Source organism: Myotis brandtii, unplaced genomic scaffold, assembly GCF_000412655.1.
Source record: "Myotis brandtii unplaced genomic scaffold, ASM41265v1 scaffold266, whole genome shotgun sequence".
NCBI lineage: Eukaryota > Metazoa > Chordata > Mammalia > Chiroptera > Vespertilionidae > Myotis > Myotis brandtii.
Genome location: NW_005360124.1, coordinates 11,363,054 through 11,380,447, shown reverse-complemented (window position 1 = coordinate 11,380,447; position 17,394 = coordinate 11,363,054). Strand labels below are relative to the sequence as shown.

The 17,394-nt window shown below is 40.5% G+C and overlaps 1 protein-coding gene across 5 annotated transcripts in view; it reads right to left on the bottom strand.

The window, feature by feature from the left end:
* The window catches only part of TRPM3 (transient receptor potential cation channel, subfamily M, member 3), a 700,716-nt gene that overhangs the window by 439,494 nt on the left and 243,828 nt on the right, over positions 1–17,394 (bottom strand). For 2 of the 5 annotated variants that reach the window (XM_014541286.1, XM_014541295.1), the window contains exon 1: positions 8,584–8,770. The exons of 1 other annotated variant lie outside the window; for it this stretch is intronic. In XM_014541286.1, coding sequence (XP_014396772.1) covers positions 8,584–8,673 — 90 coding nt within the window. In that variant the 5' untranslated portion in view covers positions 8,674–8,770. Of the gene's footprint in view, positions 1–8,583; positions 9,114–17,394 lie in introns of those variants that run through there. 2 more of the 5 variants (XM_005868324.2, XM_014541287.1) reach the window with 2 other exon arrangements.

The following is a 17,394-nucleotide window of genomic DNA, read 5'->3' as shown; positions in this document are numbered from 1 at the left end:
TATCAAAGTCATTCAATGCTCTGTGAGTATGGGGACTTTCAAGATGTGGAAACATTATGAGCCTATATAGATTGATAAAGAGATATTGGGTGCTCAATTTTTAACAATAAAAATCAGATACTGAATGTGGTCATGCCATAATTTTAATGAACCAATGTCTCTTTACTGAGTGTCACACTTCAGAAGAGATACTCTCAAATAATACAATGCATAACACTCATCTGGGTTGCCTGTTAAAATGTAGGACCACACCTTGAAAAACACTCCTTCAAGAGCTCATTTTGGTGGATAAATCTCCCTCCAAGTAAAGCAATCCTATATAATAAAAGCGTAATAAGCAAATCGACCGAACAGCGGACTGACCGATCAGCGGGGGGCGGGGCCAGCGAGCAGGTGTTGCCAGGCCAGCCAAGGTGCATGCTAGCGGGCAGATGGAAGGGACAGTGATGGGATCGGGGGGCGGTGGCAAGCAGCCTTGGTGGGGTGATGGGGGCCAGCACCATCCCCTGATCACCTGCCTGGTCACCTCCAGGCAGAGGGAGGCCACGGGCAAGAGCAGCAGCAGTGGGGTGATTCGGGGCGGGGCCGCCCAGCACTGTCCCCAGATAGGCCTGCCAAAGTTGCCTCCCATAGAGGAAGGCCATGGGCAGCCGTGGCGCAATCGGGGGCGGGGTGGCCAATCGCCGCCCCCAACGTTCCCTGATTGGCCCACCAGTCACCTCCTGCAGAGGGAGGCAAGGCTGTGGCTTAGGCCCGCTCAGTTGGACCTAAGCCATCAGTTGGACATCCCCTGAGGGCTCCCATACTGCAAGTGGGCGCAGGTCGGGCTGAGGGACCCCCTACGTGCACGAATTTTCGTGCACCGGGCCTCTAGTTCAATATATAAGATGCTGCTGTTAATGGATTTATAAACAACAAAATTCTCCCTTCCTCTACCTTCCTATATCTATCTATCTACCTATCATCTGTCTACTAATTAAACCTTGAAAAATTTTTAATTATTTGGAAGAGAACCAATTCTATCCCTAAACTGCAAGTCTTAAGCACATACCTCTGAAAATGGAAGTGGAGAAGAGCCACTGGTTGGAACAGAATTCCTAAATGCTTCTGAACATATATTTGATGTGATAAACATAAAAATTAAATGTTCCCCTTCTAGGGATTTTGTTATACCTGCCCCCACCTTACCCCATCAGTTCTGGCATTATATCTTTCCTATGCACTCAGGAGCCAAAATTTTTTGTTCAGCTCAATTTTCCATATTTAATATTCAATATTAGGTATTATTTTTTAAAAAATTTCAAATATAAAGTTACTTTTTTTTTTAATTTTCACCCAAGGATATTTTCCCATTGATGTTTTTTAGAGATAGTGGAAGAGAGAGGGAAAGACAGAGGGAAACATCAATGTGAGAGAAGCATATAGATTGGTTTCCTCCTGCATGAGCCCTGACTAGGGCCCCAGCCAGAAAGGAGCCTACAACCGAGGTACATGCCCATGACCAGAATCAAACGCAGTACCCTTTGGTCCACAGGCCTATCCACTTAGCCAAACCGGGCTTAAACTATAGGGCTATAAAGTTACTTTTAACTTCAAATGTAAGCCCTGGATGTTCTCTTACTCTCCCTCTCTCTCCTGATCCCTTTCTTCCTTAATTTCTGACAACCACAGGGGCAAGCATGTCAAACTTTAGTTAAGGAACTTCCTAAGGCAACGAACACCCTCCTATCTCTCTGGAGAGCTCTGTCTTCAGATGCCCTCTATTGTGGAGGAAAGAATGGGAGTGTTCTTTCTCATTCATTGTGGGCATCAGTAGTGGCTGCTTTGGCCTTGGCCCCCAAGTAGACTGGCCACTTTTTACTTAGTACTATCATGTAACATTGGAATTTAAGGGACATGCACTTGAGTAAGCATTGCAATTTAAAGGGCCATCATAGGGAATGTTAGATAAAGGGGCACAGGCAGCCCAGCTGGTATGACTCAGTGGTTGAGTATCGACCCATGAACCAGGAGGTCACAGTTCGATTCCTGATCAGGACACATGACCAGGTTACAGGCTCAATCCCCAGTAGGAGGGGGGAGAGGGGGCAGCCGATCAATGATTCTCTCTTGTCATTGATGTTTCTCCCTCTCACTCCCTTGCCCTTCCTCTCTCTGAAATCAATAAAAATATTTTAAAAAAGGGGGGGGGGCATAGATAGGATGCTGCAGAATCTTGACCATGGACACTATCTTTGGAAGCTCTGGTTCACAATCATATCTCCATATAAATTCAATATGATAGAAAAATCTAATATTGTATGTCACATGATTTAAAAAATCATGAAAATACATACAGAAATATATAAATAAACAAAAAAATAAAAAGAATATTGACAGATATTACTTAAAATTATGATGTTATATCATCTATAAACCAACACAGGGCAGCCGAATTTACTTCTCTATCTGTAAATAACCTTTCATGATTAAATCTTGAAAACCCATGAACTGTTTACTTAAAACCTTTTGCTCTCACTCTTGACTAACACATGCGCTGTTCTGCTCAGATGCCAGCATAAGAAAGGGCATTTAGTGGAGTTTCCCTCCAGCTCAGCTCAATCTATGGCAGCTTTTCTCAATGCTTTCGAGAGCTGTTCACAACAGAATCCCTGGGAGAGCTTGTTCAAATGCAAAGTCCTGGGCCCACCACCTTCCTACTGAGTCAGCACCCAGGGGGTGGGCTTTAATGTTTGCTTTGCTTACAAGCTCCTTGAGTGATTCCTAAGCATCCTTAGGATTTCACACATCATTCTCGTGATTGTTCATTCCTTGATTCTTCAATAAACATTTACTGAACACTTTTGTTAGCCACAGTCTTTAAAACTCTTTTTATATGTTAGATGATGAAAAGGGGATATGATCTACTTGTCTGTAGATGAGCTGGGAGCCAGTTGAAGTTATTCCAACAGAAGGAGAGTGGGGAGATGAAAAGCCACTGTGACAGAGGCAGTTCTCTTGCCCTGCCTGAAGTCATGGGAAGGCAGATTTCTTTCCCTGGAGACAAACCCTGCCCCAAATTACTGTGACTCCACAAGTCATCCCAGAGCCAAGCGGCCCTGGACTTGGACCTCCCAGCTACATCCTCCCTCATTCCCCAGGGACCACACACTCCCATTCTTTCTTCCACAATAGAGGGCATTGGAAGACAGAGCTCTCCAGAGGGACAGGGAGGTTTTTGTTGCCTTAGGAATTTCCTTCAGGTTGCCTGAGGAACATTTCACAGAAAGGCAAGTTGCAAGGTCACTGTTCAGCATTCTGTGTCGGAGCCACTGTTTGAAACACACTAGATAAATTTTCTCTCTCCTGGGTTTTAGTTTGGGCACAATTTCTTTTCTTTCTCTCATTTTGTTAAAGGGAATCTGAGGCTGATGTGCTGAGATGGAGGGACAAAAGTTTCTTTGTTATTAGGCCCTTAAAATTTTGCCTAACAACACACTGTATTTTCCTAAAAGTAATTTGTTCTTCAAGTTTCCTATCTTTAAGGCACTTAGTGGAATTGGTCATACCAAATTCCCTGATTTTCCTTGCCACCATTCACTAGCATGTCTAGATATATCAGATATGTATTTCCACTCTTGCTGTAGAGTAGAAACTTAAGTGCTACTCACTAGCATGTGGTTCATTGATATTATTTTACCTGCCATGTAAAGACTCAGAATTTTATAAATTGTAAAGGAGATTTTGAAAGTCATACATTTAAAACTCAAATTTAAATGAATGTCAATATAATTGTTTTCTAAGAAAACACAAAAGGGAAGTCAGTTCCTGGAATTCCTGGCATCAACTGTAGAAGGCAGATCCAATTCATTTTGTTGTTAGGACCTTGCTATGCTTAAGAGACAATATAATAGATACTGATTACCATTATGAGGAATTACAAAAGTAGAAAAGAGAGGTACTTGGCAGAATTTGTGATCTGGTAGCTTAACTTGATCACTACTCTTCCCATTATTTCCCTTGTGTTACCCAGTTCACTTTTATTAATCCTTCTTTGGTGACATAAAAGAGAGAACAGAGAAAAAATAAAATAAAACTGAGTTGTTTGATTGGATTCCAAAATAGGGGGAGTTTACTATGTGTAGTTTTATAAGAAGGCAGGGTATAAGTTACAAAAGTACAACCTAAGAAAATTAGAAGTCATATTACTTATTGTATATGATTTACTTCAAATAGGTCCTCTATCAAACATTCACTGGAACTCATACCTATCAATGATGTGGAATTATATTCTTTATTGGTCTCAGGCTCATTAGAATAAGTAAGTCCTGTACCTTTTCTAGCTTGCTAAAGATCGAACCACAACGTGAGAAGTTCTGTCCTTCCTTCTCAGGATCTTTATTCTCAGACAGTGGGACCACCATCCAATCAGACAGCAAAAACAGAAATTCAGAAGTTACTCTATATTCTTCTTTTCACCACAGACAATCAATTCAACAAGGCCCTTTTTATTTTACCTCCATTACTATAGCCTTAGCCCAGGTCTTCATTAATTCTCCAGGCTTCTAGTCTAATCTCTTAGCTTTCAGTCCCAGCATTTCCCATCCATTCTAGACATTACAAACATTGTATTTAATATGTGAATTGGGGCGTCACCTCCCTGCTCAAATCTCTTTACTGGCACCTTGGAGCTTTCAGGATAATGGTCAAATGGCTTAGTTTAGCTGAAAAGGCCCTCTATGATTTAAACCCTGATGGTTGTTCTAGTCCTTCTTCCATTTTAGTATCTAATTCAGCTTAATTGTTTTTAGCTCCAATAAAGCAAGCTCTTCAGTGCCCACAAGGCATGGCAGCCTTCATCACAGGGAATCACAGCATTGGTTCCAAGTCAAGCTGAGATGTAAACCCTTCATTTTAAAGATAAGGACACCAAGCTACAGAGAGGTTATGTAACCTGCCCTAGGTCACACAGCTGGTTAGGAACACAACAGATTTAGGACCCCGTGATTAGGCCTAATAGTCCAGAATGTAATTTCTTTAATCTCCTTCTGATATTGCTCAAAGTGGGCAAAATTATATTATTTCTTAGCATAAAGCTCTGAAAATACTAAAGTCATACTGATCTTTTGTTCTTCATTAACAAACTGGTTTTAACATGTGTATACAAAATCTGCTATGAGTACAGAGCTTTCTTTTCCCCCAATGCAAACTATTTTTGAAAAGGCTTCCCTTTAATAAGACCACCAAGCCTTCGATACAAAGAAAGCTCTCTGCCCTAAGATTAATCTTATAATTCAACACAAGTTACCAGAATAAAATCTCCCAAGTAAAACAATGGCAGAGGCAGATCTGATAATGAATATGGAGTATGCTGTCACTAAAATACACTTGACTTTTTGTGTGATTAATAGTAAGATGAAATCTTGAAACACATAAGAATGAAGCAAACAACCAAAGAGAAACAGTTTGGAAAGAATCCCCTTTGAAATGTAGCCGTAAGAAAACAGCTTCTGTCCTTTGGCTATCATCAGCATGTGCCTGTCCAGAAATTCGTTTTCAAATCTTATTTCCAAATGCGATCCCAAATTCGAAATCTGAGTTGTTTGGCATGTTCAAAATTTGCTCAGAGATGGACCACACAACACACGAGATGTTTCAGAAGGAATATGCAGTATGTTCCAACATTCATTAGGTTTAATTCATGCTTCAGATAGTGGCCTTCCCCTTCTGATTCTTTAGTATCCTGTTTCTATTAGGAAATGAGAAATACAGGAAACAGAATTATGAAGCCATTTCTGAACATTAGCATGGTACTGAAAAAAAGTTAGCAAAGAAACACACATTTTCAAGGAAAAGATAGGGAGGGAAACTGGCTTGAGCCCAGTCCGTCAGAAATGGTGAGTGATCTGGGTTTAGCTAAATCTGATCATGTCATCATGACTTCACTGCACTTACTGACCAGCAAAGGCACTGAAAAGGGCATTAGGAAAATGCTTGGTAGGAGAAGAAAATATACCTGTTGAATAGGAGAATTTGGTTTGTTAGGTTAGGATTTCAATGGACTACAGAATATCCATCCATCAAATTAACATGGGGGTGGGAGTGTGAGGGAGTTAGAATAAGAGATTGTGAAGGGGAAAAGGGAGCAGAATGTAAGGGAAGAATAGTAAGAATTATTGACAGAATATCCATCCATCAAATTAACATGGGGGTGGGAATGTGAGGGAGTTAGAAGAAGAGATTGTGAAGGGAAAAAAGGGAGCAGAAAGTAAGGGAAGAATAGTAAGAATTATTGTTATTAAATATTTAACTTCTAGACTAAACCAGGGAAAATACTGATCAAAAGATGCAAATGATTATTCAGGAACTTTCATTTTACTTGAAATATAAAAGCCGGGCAAGAATGCATAGGGACTAACAAAGCGAAGATAAGACAGCAACAATCCAGAGGGGGGGAGGGGGGAAATTATATAACATTCATATCCAGAATGTCGACATTGCAATTACTCATATACAAAAGCAGTTTTCATTTCTTTCTAAGTGTTGCTGAAAGAACTTGGTATCACTTCATTTTTTAAAATCTTGAAATATGCTCAATATCTGAAGTCTCCTAGGATAGCTATGATCTTTCAAAAATCCAGATGTCATTTGGAAAAGAAGTTCTCTAGTCAAATACATCCTGTCTGTTGGAAACTGAAAGAATTGGAAGAATACTCATTAATGTCCTTTACTGAATGGGTTGTTATAAAGCACCATGTTAATAAAGGATGTTAACCAAGGATGGTAGGATTGAGCTGTATGCCAACAACAGTATTGGTGTAGTATTGACAATGTCTGCTGATAAATAGGATGGACAGTACTTTCAATTAAAAAAGATGATAGGTCTTCTGAAAATAATCTACCTCAAACAAGTACTTCTCTGTTGGTTTTGTGACAAGTAAATGATGAATAACATTTTCCATTAAAAACTAAAATATTAATTAATTAATATATATTGAGGATGATATACACACACCTGTTAAGCTCATTGTGTAAGTTAAAAACATTATTTTGGGGTGAAGCCAATTACTAACTTTAACTGAAAAATGCTTCTCATTGCACATCAAATTGCTAGAATCAATTTTCACAATCGTAGTTGGATTTGCCAAAACATTCTTTGCCCCAGAGCTTGATTCAGTAGTGATTCTGGAGGGAAATTTACCTTCATTTATTTCTTGGTTCCCCAGTCTCATTCTTTTTCATGCCCTATCACACACGTGGTTCCAATATAGGAAAAGCATTACATCCAAGAAAGCTTCTCTCCCACTCCCCATCCCCAAACCTGCTTTTCCTCCTAAACACTCTTTTAGGGAAACAAACCATCACCATGACAACAATATAATGGGAGTTTGTACAGGACGTGGGGGCAGTTTGTGTTGAACAGAATAAGGGAAACTCAGAAGGTGGGTAATACATACTCCATTATGAAAAGCCACTTAGCTATACAGAACTAATTGCCCTTGACAAATTTGACTCAACCAACACACAGCTCCAGGAAAGAAAAACAACAACAACAACAAAACACCTTGCAAGTGTAGTTTATTTAGGGCTAATTCTTTAATCTTTCATTATGGCTGACTGGACTCAATGTTCAGTGGTCATTAAACCAAAATATCATATTTATATGGAGAAGAGAGCTAAGAACTTTGCCTCCCCTTTTTAACTTCAAATGGCTGTGGGACATCCAGAGATTAGCACTTTCCCCAAATAAATGTTGCCACGTTCTCTTTTCTGGGGAAAAATATTTGTTTTCTGCACCTTTAAAATTTTATTTGTATTTATTTCCCCACAGGCAGATGATGAAGGTAAATTATTATGGAGTTGTGAGGGCTTTTCAGTATCTTTAATGTATTTGCTTCCAGACAGAGGAGAGCTGCAGACACATGGCAGCAGTCCTAGCTCAGGTGTAGTACCATTCTTTTGTGTAACTCGGAGCTTGAGAGAGAGAGCTCCAGGCACCATTCAGGATATATTTAACAATACTTTCTCACTACTGACTTCACTTAGGAGACTAAAATTATCATGCTGTTTTTTAAAAGAACAAGAACACCAAAAAAGTCACAATTGGATGAGGTTCATTGTTTGTCTTTACCTGAGCACCCACCTAAGGACACAGGACTTTTTAAATAATGAGGAGAATCCTTTGTTCTCTCAGGTTCCATTTAAAGGGAAAGTGGGTCGAAGGGCTTCCCAGGGGATGGAAAAAACACACCCTGGAGCCAAACACAGGGGAGTAAAAGATTTCCCTCTCACTGCTGCTCCCACCTTCCCAAAGAAGTTAATTAATTCTATTTTAGGGGTATTTGGGAGGGGTGGGGGAGCACTCAGGAAGCCCATTCTCTAAAACCACAATCTCATTCTCCAATGTGGCTCAGACCACCTTCTCTTCCCTGACACCTTGGGCTGAGGGGCACTGAGAACCTCTTTCCAGCCATGGGCAACAGAGTCAAGCAGGACTGCATGCATTTCTGCTCCCCAAAATATGTGTCCCGGCCCACGTGCGAAGTTGGGTGTGGACACCTAAAAACCACAATTAGAGCCATTCAAAGCAGCAAGTTACAGTACCTTCAGAAGTCTGACAGACGGGAGAAAGGCTGCGTGGCACAGCTTCCGGATGGTCCAGTTTAGGGGTCGAGGAGCATCCGTTTGATTCATGACCCCCTTCACAATTCCACCAGGAGAAACAGAAACTGCAAACCTGAGCAACGCCTAGAAAATAAACGGTCCCCCGCGACCCTGGCATCCCCTGGTCATCTCCGCATCTGCAAATTCCATTAGGGCAGAGGCTTCCTGGAACTTGGGAGACTAGTCAAGTGGCATTGCCCGAGCCACTGAACCTCCTTGAGAAAGCCACCTCCCCTCTGCCTGCAGCCGTGCTCGTGCATACCAAATGCGGCTGACTGGAGGCACACCGCCCGCTGCTCCGGGGAGGGGACGCACGGTTTGGAAGGAGAGGAGCCGCCTTGGGGAAGCAGCCTGTGGTCGGAGTCAGAGCCGCCTGCTCAGAATGCGCGCTCCCTCGCCCGCTCTCCTCCCCGTAAGCGCGGGGCAGGCATTGGGGGAGAACCCTGGCCATTTGCTCCGCTCCTTTGGTTTGTGGGTGGGGGAGCCAGGAAGAGAGGGAAAGAGAACATCAATAGGACCAGAATGGGGAACTTGCACTTTCTTGCACAAAGCATCGTGGAGGGGCTGGAAACTGGCACAGGGGGAGGGGCTAGGACGCGGAGGGAGAAGGGATGCCTCTGAATGATAAGATCAAACACTTTCCTTTTTGATTGATGTGACGGAATGAACGCAGAGTTATTGTCAAACGGATCTATACTACAATGATCTCGGTGGGGTTCTGAGGTTGTTAGTAACTGTGATTGACCGTCTGCACCCTGATATAACCATTATATAGAGGACAGCCAGGCGAATACGCCCTGGGAACCCGGAGTTCTCCCTTTCATAGAAAGCAGTGTAAACTAATGTATCTTTGGCTTATCTTTTAAAGGTGGCAGTTTCTAAATTGGGGGTTATCCCCTCCTGGAACAGCTACTTGATACTCCTTCTCTGCGACAAACGTTTAACCCTTGAGGTGCCAATCGGAATGCTTTCTATAAAAGATGGAGTTTCCCCAAAGTGTGGATACCCACCCCCATCATTCTCTAAGGATGGCTTTAAGAGAGAGCTGCTGTGTTGGCGCAGATGGTCTTGAGATCGTGTGGTGAGAGAATAAAGGGGAACTTTTCAATTTGAAGGTAGAAATTGCATAATTTCAGTTAGAGTAGTGAAGTTGAGGGGCTGGGCACTTGCATTGGGACATGCCCCCAGGCATCAGAGCTCAGTGGGCGCAGTTGAGCCTTTGCTGCCCAGGAGAATCCCCACATCCTTAGAGCATTGCCATCTTTCTTATTTTTCCTCCCTCTATATGACTATAATGATTTTCTGTTTCTATTTAACTTGAAGAGACTGGTAAGTGCCAGAGTCATGACTACTATGCATTCTGAAGCAGAATTGGGGAGAGGTAAGGGAAGCGGTGATACACAGGGACTGCGCTGTAATTCAGAATTTTGGAAAGTGTGAATCCCCACTGGGGTGTAATAAATGCCTGACATACTGCATTACCACACTATTTGCCTGACAATGGTCCTGTGTCCCGGATCCTCTGACACTACTGTAGGAAATCTAGTCCATTGGTGGAATCTAGACCTTTGACTTGCCTTGCAGAATAAAATTCATGCACCTGATTATTTTCTATTAAGCAATATTGCTTTAATATACCCCCCACACAGTAAGTTCATTTTCTGTCACCATTCTATTTCCACAAAGGATTAAAGGTAGCTTTAAAATACTAACAGCTAACATGGCAGGGATTTCTAAATGCGTTACATAAGCTCATGTTGCTAACAACCTTATGAAATAGATGCTATTGTCATAGCCCCATTTCATTGATTAAGAAACTGAGGTCGTGAGAAATTAGTAACATGCCTAAAACACATTACAATTGAAACCAGTCTACCAGTCTACAAAGATAAGCTTTCTCTTCTCTCCTATTTCTTTCATAATTTAAAGGGGCCACAGCAATAAAGCCATTGTGTTAATTTCCTGGATATTTAACCTTCTGTAAACATTGAGGTAAAATATCTTGAAGAAATGCTCAGCATTTCTTTTGGAGTGTTTCTTTGCTATGACATTGATGTAGTAATTAACACTATGAATTCTGAAACCAGGCTGCATTGTTCAAATTCTAATTCTCACCCTAGCCTTGGAAAATTTACTCACCTACTCTGTCCTCATTTGTAATATGGAGATAACCATAAAATCACACACCTAAGGTAGTTGTGAAGACTAATGAGCTAATATCAGTGAAGAACTTGAACAGCACCTGGCACATACAAAATCCCCTTAATATTATGATTTATCTTCTAGGCAGTATGTGCTGATATTGAGGACAGAACCCACTGATAATTTCCAATAAGTAAGCATAAGTGTGCATACTTATAGAAACAGGTAATGAAGTCAAACAAGACAGGTTAAGCCTGAATGCTTCTTATGAGTTACCATGAGTTTACGGTAATAAATGGGGTGAAAAAGGAAGGTGGGAGGCTCCAAGGGCAGTTTCCTTAAGCTATATTGGGTTTCTTCAAGCTATATTGCAGAATAGTAGTCATCAGATTGCAAGACATTGCCTTTAGTTAGGCTACAGGGCTCCAGCCTTACCAAGCTATTAAACGCTATTAAGTGCTTCCATTGCAGTTGTGAGACGTATGCTCCAGGAAAATGCTCAAACACTGCGGTTGCCTCTCCCCTGCTCCTCACTGTTCCAAACTGTCAAGGACCCCCACACGAATGACAGCACCATTCTGCAAACACACAGCCTCTGGTCCTCCTAGCCTCTTTAATTTTTCTGGAATAACTCTGGTCAAGGGGAATAGTTAGGAACGCTGTAGAATGGGGAAGTAGAAGGATTCACAGCCCTCTCTAACAGCAATGAGAGGAGAGGAGCACAAACCTCTGGGGAACTGATTTGGAGATTACATTGCAAAACAGGTAAAGATCAAAGAAGGATGACAGAGCCTGAGAGGAGGTTTTTCTTCTACCATTGGAGTAGTTTGTGCCAGAATTGTTTGCTATCAAAACATCAAAAGAAGCAGGGTTTTCAGGATCCCCACCCCCAACTTTCAGAAAAGGATATATTACCTGGAATGATGTCTCCCTGGGTTTTAAAGAGGAGATAATGAGGGAAGAGTAGAAAGAATCAAGCCCAGCCCCAGATGTTAGGATCTCATAAAGCTCAAATGCTTGCTTACACATTTTAGGAATGTGAATATTTATGAAATCTACACAACAAATTCTAGCAGGCCTGAGAGTCTGGCACGACCACATTAGCTTTCAGTCTCCTAAAACATAGCAAACCCAGCACATCAAATCTCTGCACTTGGAAGCCTGCCCTTGAACAAGCTAATTCTCTCCCATGCTACATGCCTAATTCCCACTGATCACCATCACTTTTTACTTCCTGTGTAAATGATGCTAAATTTAAGAACCATGATAGGACTGAGCTTCCTTAATGCTGAAAATAAGCCACCCGATAGACATGGCACAATCCCTCCTTTTGAAAACCATGTTCCCTCTTTTTAAAAACATCATGGCAGCCTCAGTGTAGCATTGCTCCACTCTGCACACTGTCTTCCTTTATACCCATTAGATATAAAAGGGGCATCCCATGGAAACTGAAGAAAACAGAAAGTAAATGACACAGTGACCAGGTAGTTCAGAGTGTTCCAAAGCCTCTTACTAAAGTGTGTTCTCTGTTCACAACACTCAAAAAATAAGTCCCAATGTAATTTTTCAGTTTATTATTATAACATTGGAATTCATAGGTATCTAGACATTAATTGAACAGGTATTTTGAGGCTCTCATAGATGAATGTAGTATGCATAGAGCAAAAGAATAGTATTCAAGCATCCCAGGGGAATACCAGGACCAGCCTAATGATGAGCCTTTGTACATAACTTCCCTTGCCTCTATATTTTATAATCTCAGCATTAACATCCTGCTTGCTTTATGGCTGGCTTCAGTTATTAGCTTGTTTGTGTTGGATAATTCACCAGTTTTTTTTATCAGAAAGTAATTTGTTTTTTGAATTCTATGACAATTTATCTCTCTTTTTTTTGGTATAAAGAGCACACTTGCCCTGTTTCTTCCCTTTAACTACATTCAAATACAGCTATAAAAATTTGATGCTTCGACAATATTTTCAAAAATGTTAAATCTCTTTATAGATTCCATTGACCTAAAGAACAGTTCTTAATTATTTCCAAATCTTGAAATGGATAAAATATCTTCTTTTCTTTACTTATTTCTCCCCTCTTGGCATTTTTTATAGGTTATAGATTCTAAGACACATTAAAATTATCCAGATAAATGACTCAGGATGTTAAGTAGCTCAAACAGCACTTGTTCTGTCAAATGAAAAGCCCTCAGAAGTAGAATAGTCTGCTCTGCTTTCTCCCTAGTAATCTCACCACCTGCTGACCCCGCACCCCGCACCGAGCACCTGCAGTGACTGAGAGCAGGTGAGTTTTGGAGGCAGCCCATTCTGTGATCGGACAGCTCAGCTGACAGAAAGTTCTTTCCTTAAACTGATATAAAACGTGCCTCCCTGTAAACTCCAAGTCAAGTTTCTCTTCTAGAGAATGCTTCTCCAAATGTCTAATGGCAGGCAGCAAGCACCACTCAAACCTCCTCTTCTCTGCACTGGACACCTTGGACCTTAAATCCTTCTGCACATGTTGGAGTGTAGCTATTTAAAACCCTTTGCAAGGCTAGAGTCAATAATATGTTATAGGGGCACTTTAAATATAATAGTGTCTAATCCTCTTAAATCCTTTGACTTACTTCTCATAAATCCCTTTAGGGATCTTCAAGAGAAAACTCGCTAGTAATTTAGCTTCTTTTAACATTTTTCTTCATGAAGTTTACTCAACTTCCGTTTAAGTAACAGAGGATTCCTCCCCACCCCGCCCCCACGCACACACACTCAAACAGGTTGTGGTGAACAGAACCTCTGCTGCAAAGTGACCTTCATTGTATCTGCAGTCTGAACTTAAATGCTTGTAATTTCTTTTACTTTTTTTTTGTTGTTGACCCTGGCTCATAAAGGAGGTAGTGGTAAGCCCTGGCTAATGGGAAGCCCATGCTTATATCAATAAATGGGCAGGGATTGGACCTTCTGTGCTTCATTCTCCCTATCTTTTTAAAATACTATATTTTATTGATTTCAGAAAGGAAGGGAGAGGGAAAGAGAGACAGAAACACCAATGATGAGAGAGAATCATCTATTGGCTGCCTCCTGCAACCACCCCCATACACACACTGAGGATTAAGCCAGCAACCTGGGCATGTGCCCTGACCTGGAATGGAACCATAATCTCCTAGTTCACAGGTTGACACTCAACCATTGAGTCACACCAGCCGGGCATTCGCCATTATCTCTATCCCGTAGTTTTATTAGCCAAATGCAATTCAAACTCAAGTCCCACCTCCTAATAGCTGTGTAGCCCTGGACCAGTTATTCAATCTCTCAGAGCCTCAGTTTCCATGTTGTAAAACAAGATCTATAACAGTGTCCACCTCAAGGTTTCTGTGAGGATTGAAGCAATTAGCACCACTGGCATAGACCCAATGGCCTGCATTTAGATCCCAGCTTTACCACTGGATATAGTATTGGGAAGTTTTTTAACCTCATTAAGCTTTGGTTTCTCATCTGCAAATTGGGGATAGTAATACTACCTATGTCAAAGGAATATTGTGAAATTAATTAGCTAATATGTGCAGAGCCCTTAGAAGAGGAACCAGTATATGATAAGAGCTCAAAAACATTTAGTAATTTATTATTTCAAATATGAAGTCATATGTGCTGTCCTTCCAAAAGCTGCTGCTCTAGGAAAAACAAAGCAAAACAAAACACCTTCATTTCCTTCTTGGCTCCTTCCAGGAAGAGGATAAGCCACAGCGGGAAGAGAACCGCACCTGGCTCTACTTAACTGCTTTATTCTCTGCAGTGGAAAGGGGATGATATATTTTACTAATAAGAGTCTAAAACGTTAATACCTAAAATGTTTCCCTTTTCAAAATGCTTGGTGTATAAGCAGCTTTTTTCACCAAAAATAGAAGTCCTATATATATATCCACAGTAAAAATGTATAAAAAATTTTCACAAGCCAAAAGCTAAAATACATCCTCATTCAAGCTTTGAAACTCTAAAAATCTCTATCCACAAAGGGGATGATTTTTTTGTATGATTCTGAAATTTTAATGAGTCCATAGAGGCTTGTTAAAAATATAAGAATTTGAGATGTGCCTTTCTAAGCCAATTAATATTTGCATTTTTCTAAGATGGTAGAAGTTCTTTGTTCTAAGCCTAGACAACACACACACACACACCACATGCACACAAACACACATGTGCACACAAAATATTCTTTGTTCTAAGCCTAGACAACACACACACACACACACATCACATGCACACAAACACACACGTGCACACAAAATGTAGGCATTTAAGATAATTTTACATTATGAAAACCATAAATCTGACCAACACATTAAAGAAATCATGAATGAACACCTTTTGGGAGGGAGATTTCAGTAGTGAATCTCCAATTACTGCTTGAATAAATTGTATGAATTGGAAGGAAGCTCAGCATTTCAGTGCAGCATTAGTCAGATCTTTGGGCCAATGGATGCTCAAATTAGACACAAGTCCAAGCTCAAGCCCCACATTTACCTTTCCAAACACCATCTGACTCCCACCCAGGAGAGCAGAGATCTGCCCCAGCCACACAGCCCACTTTGTGCATCTGGGCTTCTGACACTAATGGCGAGCCCGGGGTTGAACCATAAGGTCTGCTCACCTGGGAAACAGGGACATGCTGTGATCTGGAAAATTCTCAAAGCGGAAGCTCTGTGCGGTAGAGGATTTTAATGAAGAAAGCTAATGAAACCCATTCTTGCTATTTTTGTCAACCTGTTAATGCTTATTCTGGTATCATACTTTAATAACCATGAACCTTTTTATTATTATTATTATTATTATTATTATTATTATTGGCATGGATAGCATGATTTTAGTTTTTGAGAGGCATTGGTCTTTTTTTTTCCTCATTAGGAGGCATAAAATCCATACAGACAACATGGATTTTGAAATCAGAGAGAACTAGGTTTTAATTCACCTTAAGTCATTTGGCAATTCATATATCTTTTATAAATTTTCATCATTAAAATAAATACAGTGGCTAATTACAATAATGTTAACAGAATGATTGATACATTTTTGAGCACTTACCATGTGCTAAAGTCTTTTAAGTGTATAGTTCATTTATTTATTTTTTATTATTTATTTTTTAAATATGTTTTTAATGGTTTCAGAGAGAGGAATGGAGAGCGAGAGAGGGATAGAAACATCAATGATGAGAGAGAATCATTGATTGCCTGCCTCCTGAACACCCCCTACCAGGGGTCAAGCCCACAACCCTGGCTGGGAATCAAATGGTGACCTCCTGGTTGATAGGCTGACACTCAACCACTGAGCCATGCCAGCCAGGCTGTATAGCTCATTTAGTTCTCACGATGAAGCTATGAAAGTGTCAGCATTATTATCCTCCTATTACAGATGAGGAAATAGTTTCAGGGAATCATAGATTCAGAGAGGTTAAGAAACCTGCAGGTCCCATGGCTGGTAAATGGGCTTGAATCTAGGTCAATCTGATTCTATAATCTGTGTTTACCCACTATAATATATTGCTGCTAATTTTTTTAAAAATACAAGCTTCCTGTGGCTTTCCAAAAGGAATATAGTATCTGATCACTAACACAATCTGAAAAGAGGAAAAGTAACTTAGTGGATCTAACCTTAACATCAGAAGGACAGAGCAGAGGAAGGACCAGTGGTTCCCCCAGTGGTTCTGGGTTTCTTATGGTTTTACTGCTGACTCCACACTCCATCTCTACTCAGTTCCATCTGGCTGGGCAGTCTGACCTGGGCAGGAAGCTCAGGCCTCTCTGGAGAGACAGCATTTTCCTTACTCATTTGGTATACCCAATACATAGCACAATGCCTGGGACACTGTATTTATTAAGTAGAAAAGTAAATGTTTCTGAAGAACTCAAATAATTCTTGCAAATGTATATATATAACTTAGTGATAATATATAAAGATATATATATATGCATACATACATATATATGGTAAGTTATATATACTCATTTAATTCTTACTACTATGCTAATTTTAACCCCATTGCATTTTTTAGATGAGGAAACTGAGTCACAGAAATATTAAATACTTGCCCAAGTTTGCACAGTAAGTTTCAGAGTCCTGGTTTTAATTAAAGTCCTGGTTGTAATTTTATATATTACATAATTTTGTATAATATATAAATGAAAAATAAAATCTATTTTAATGCAATTAAATTAGTTTCAGACACTCTAGTTAGATATTTTATAAAACTATGATGTAGCATTCTTCATGACCGAAAGCATATTCTATATGTTAATCAGGGCAACAGGAGGCTTCACTCACAAAAAGATACACTTGGCCAGAAAACCTGATAACTATCACAGTAAGTAAGTACCAAAGATAGCTGTGCAATCTGTAATAATAAAAGCATAATATGCTAGTTAGACTGGACGTCCTTCCGGACGACCTGGACAAAGCCGAGGCTGCGAGGGAAGCTGGTGCCGGCAGCCAGAGGAGGAAAGGCCTATTCTTGCGTGAATTTTGTGCACTAATGCCCCTTCAACCAGCTCTTCACAAGATTAGCTCCTTCTCAGGCTTCAGGTCTCACCCAGCTAAAGTGTAATCTCTCTAGAGAATCCTTCCTTAA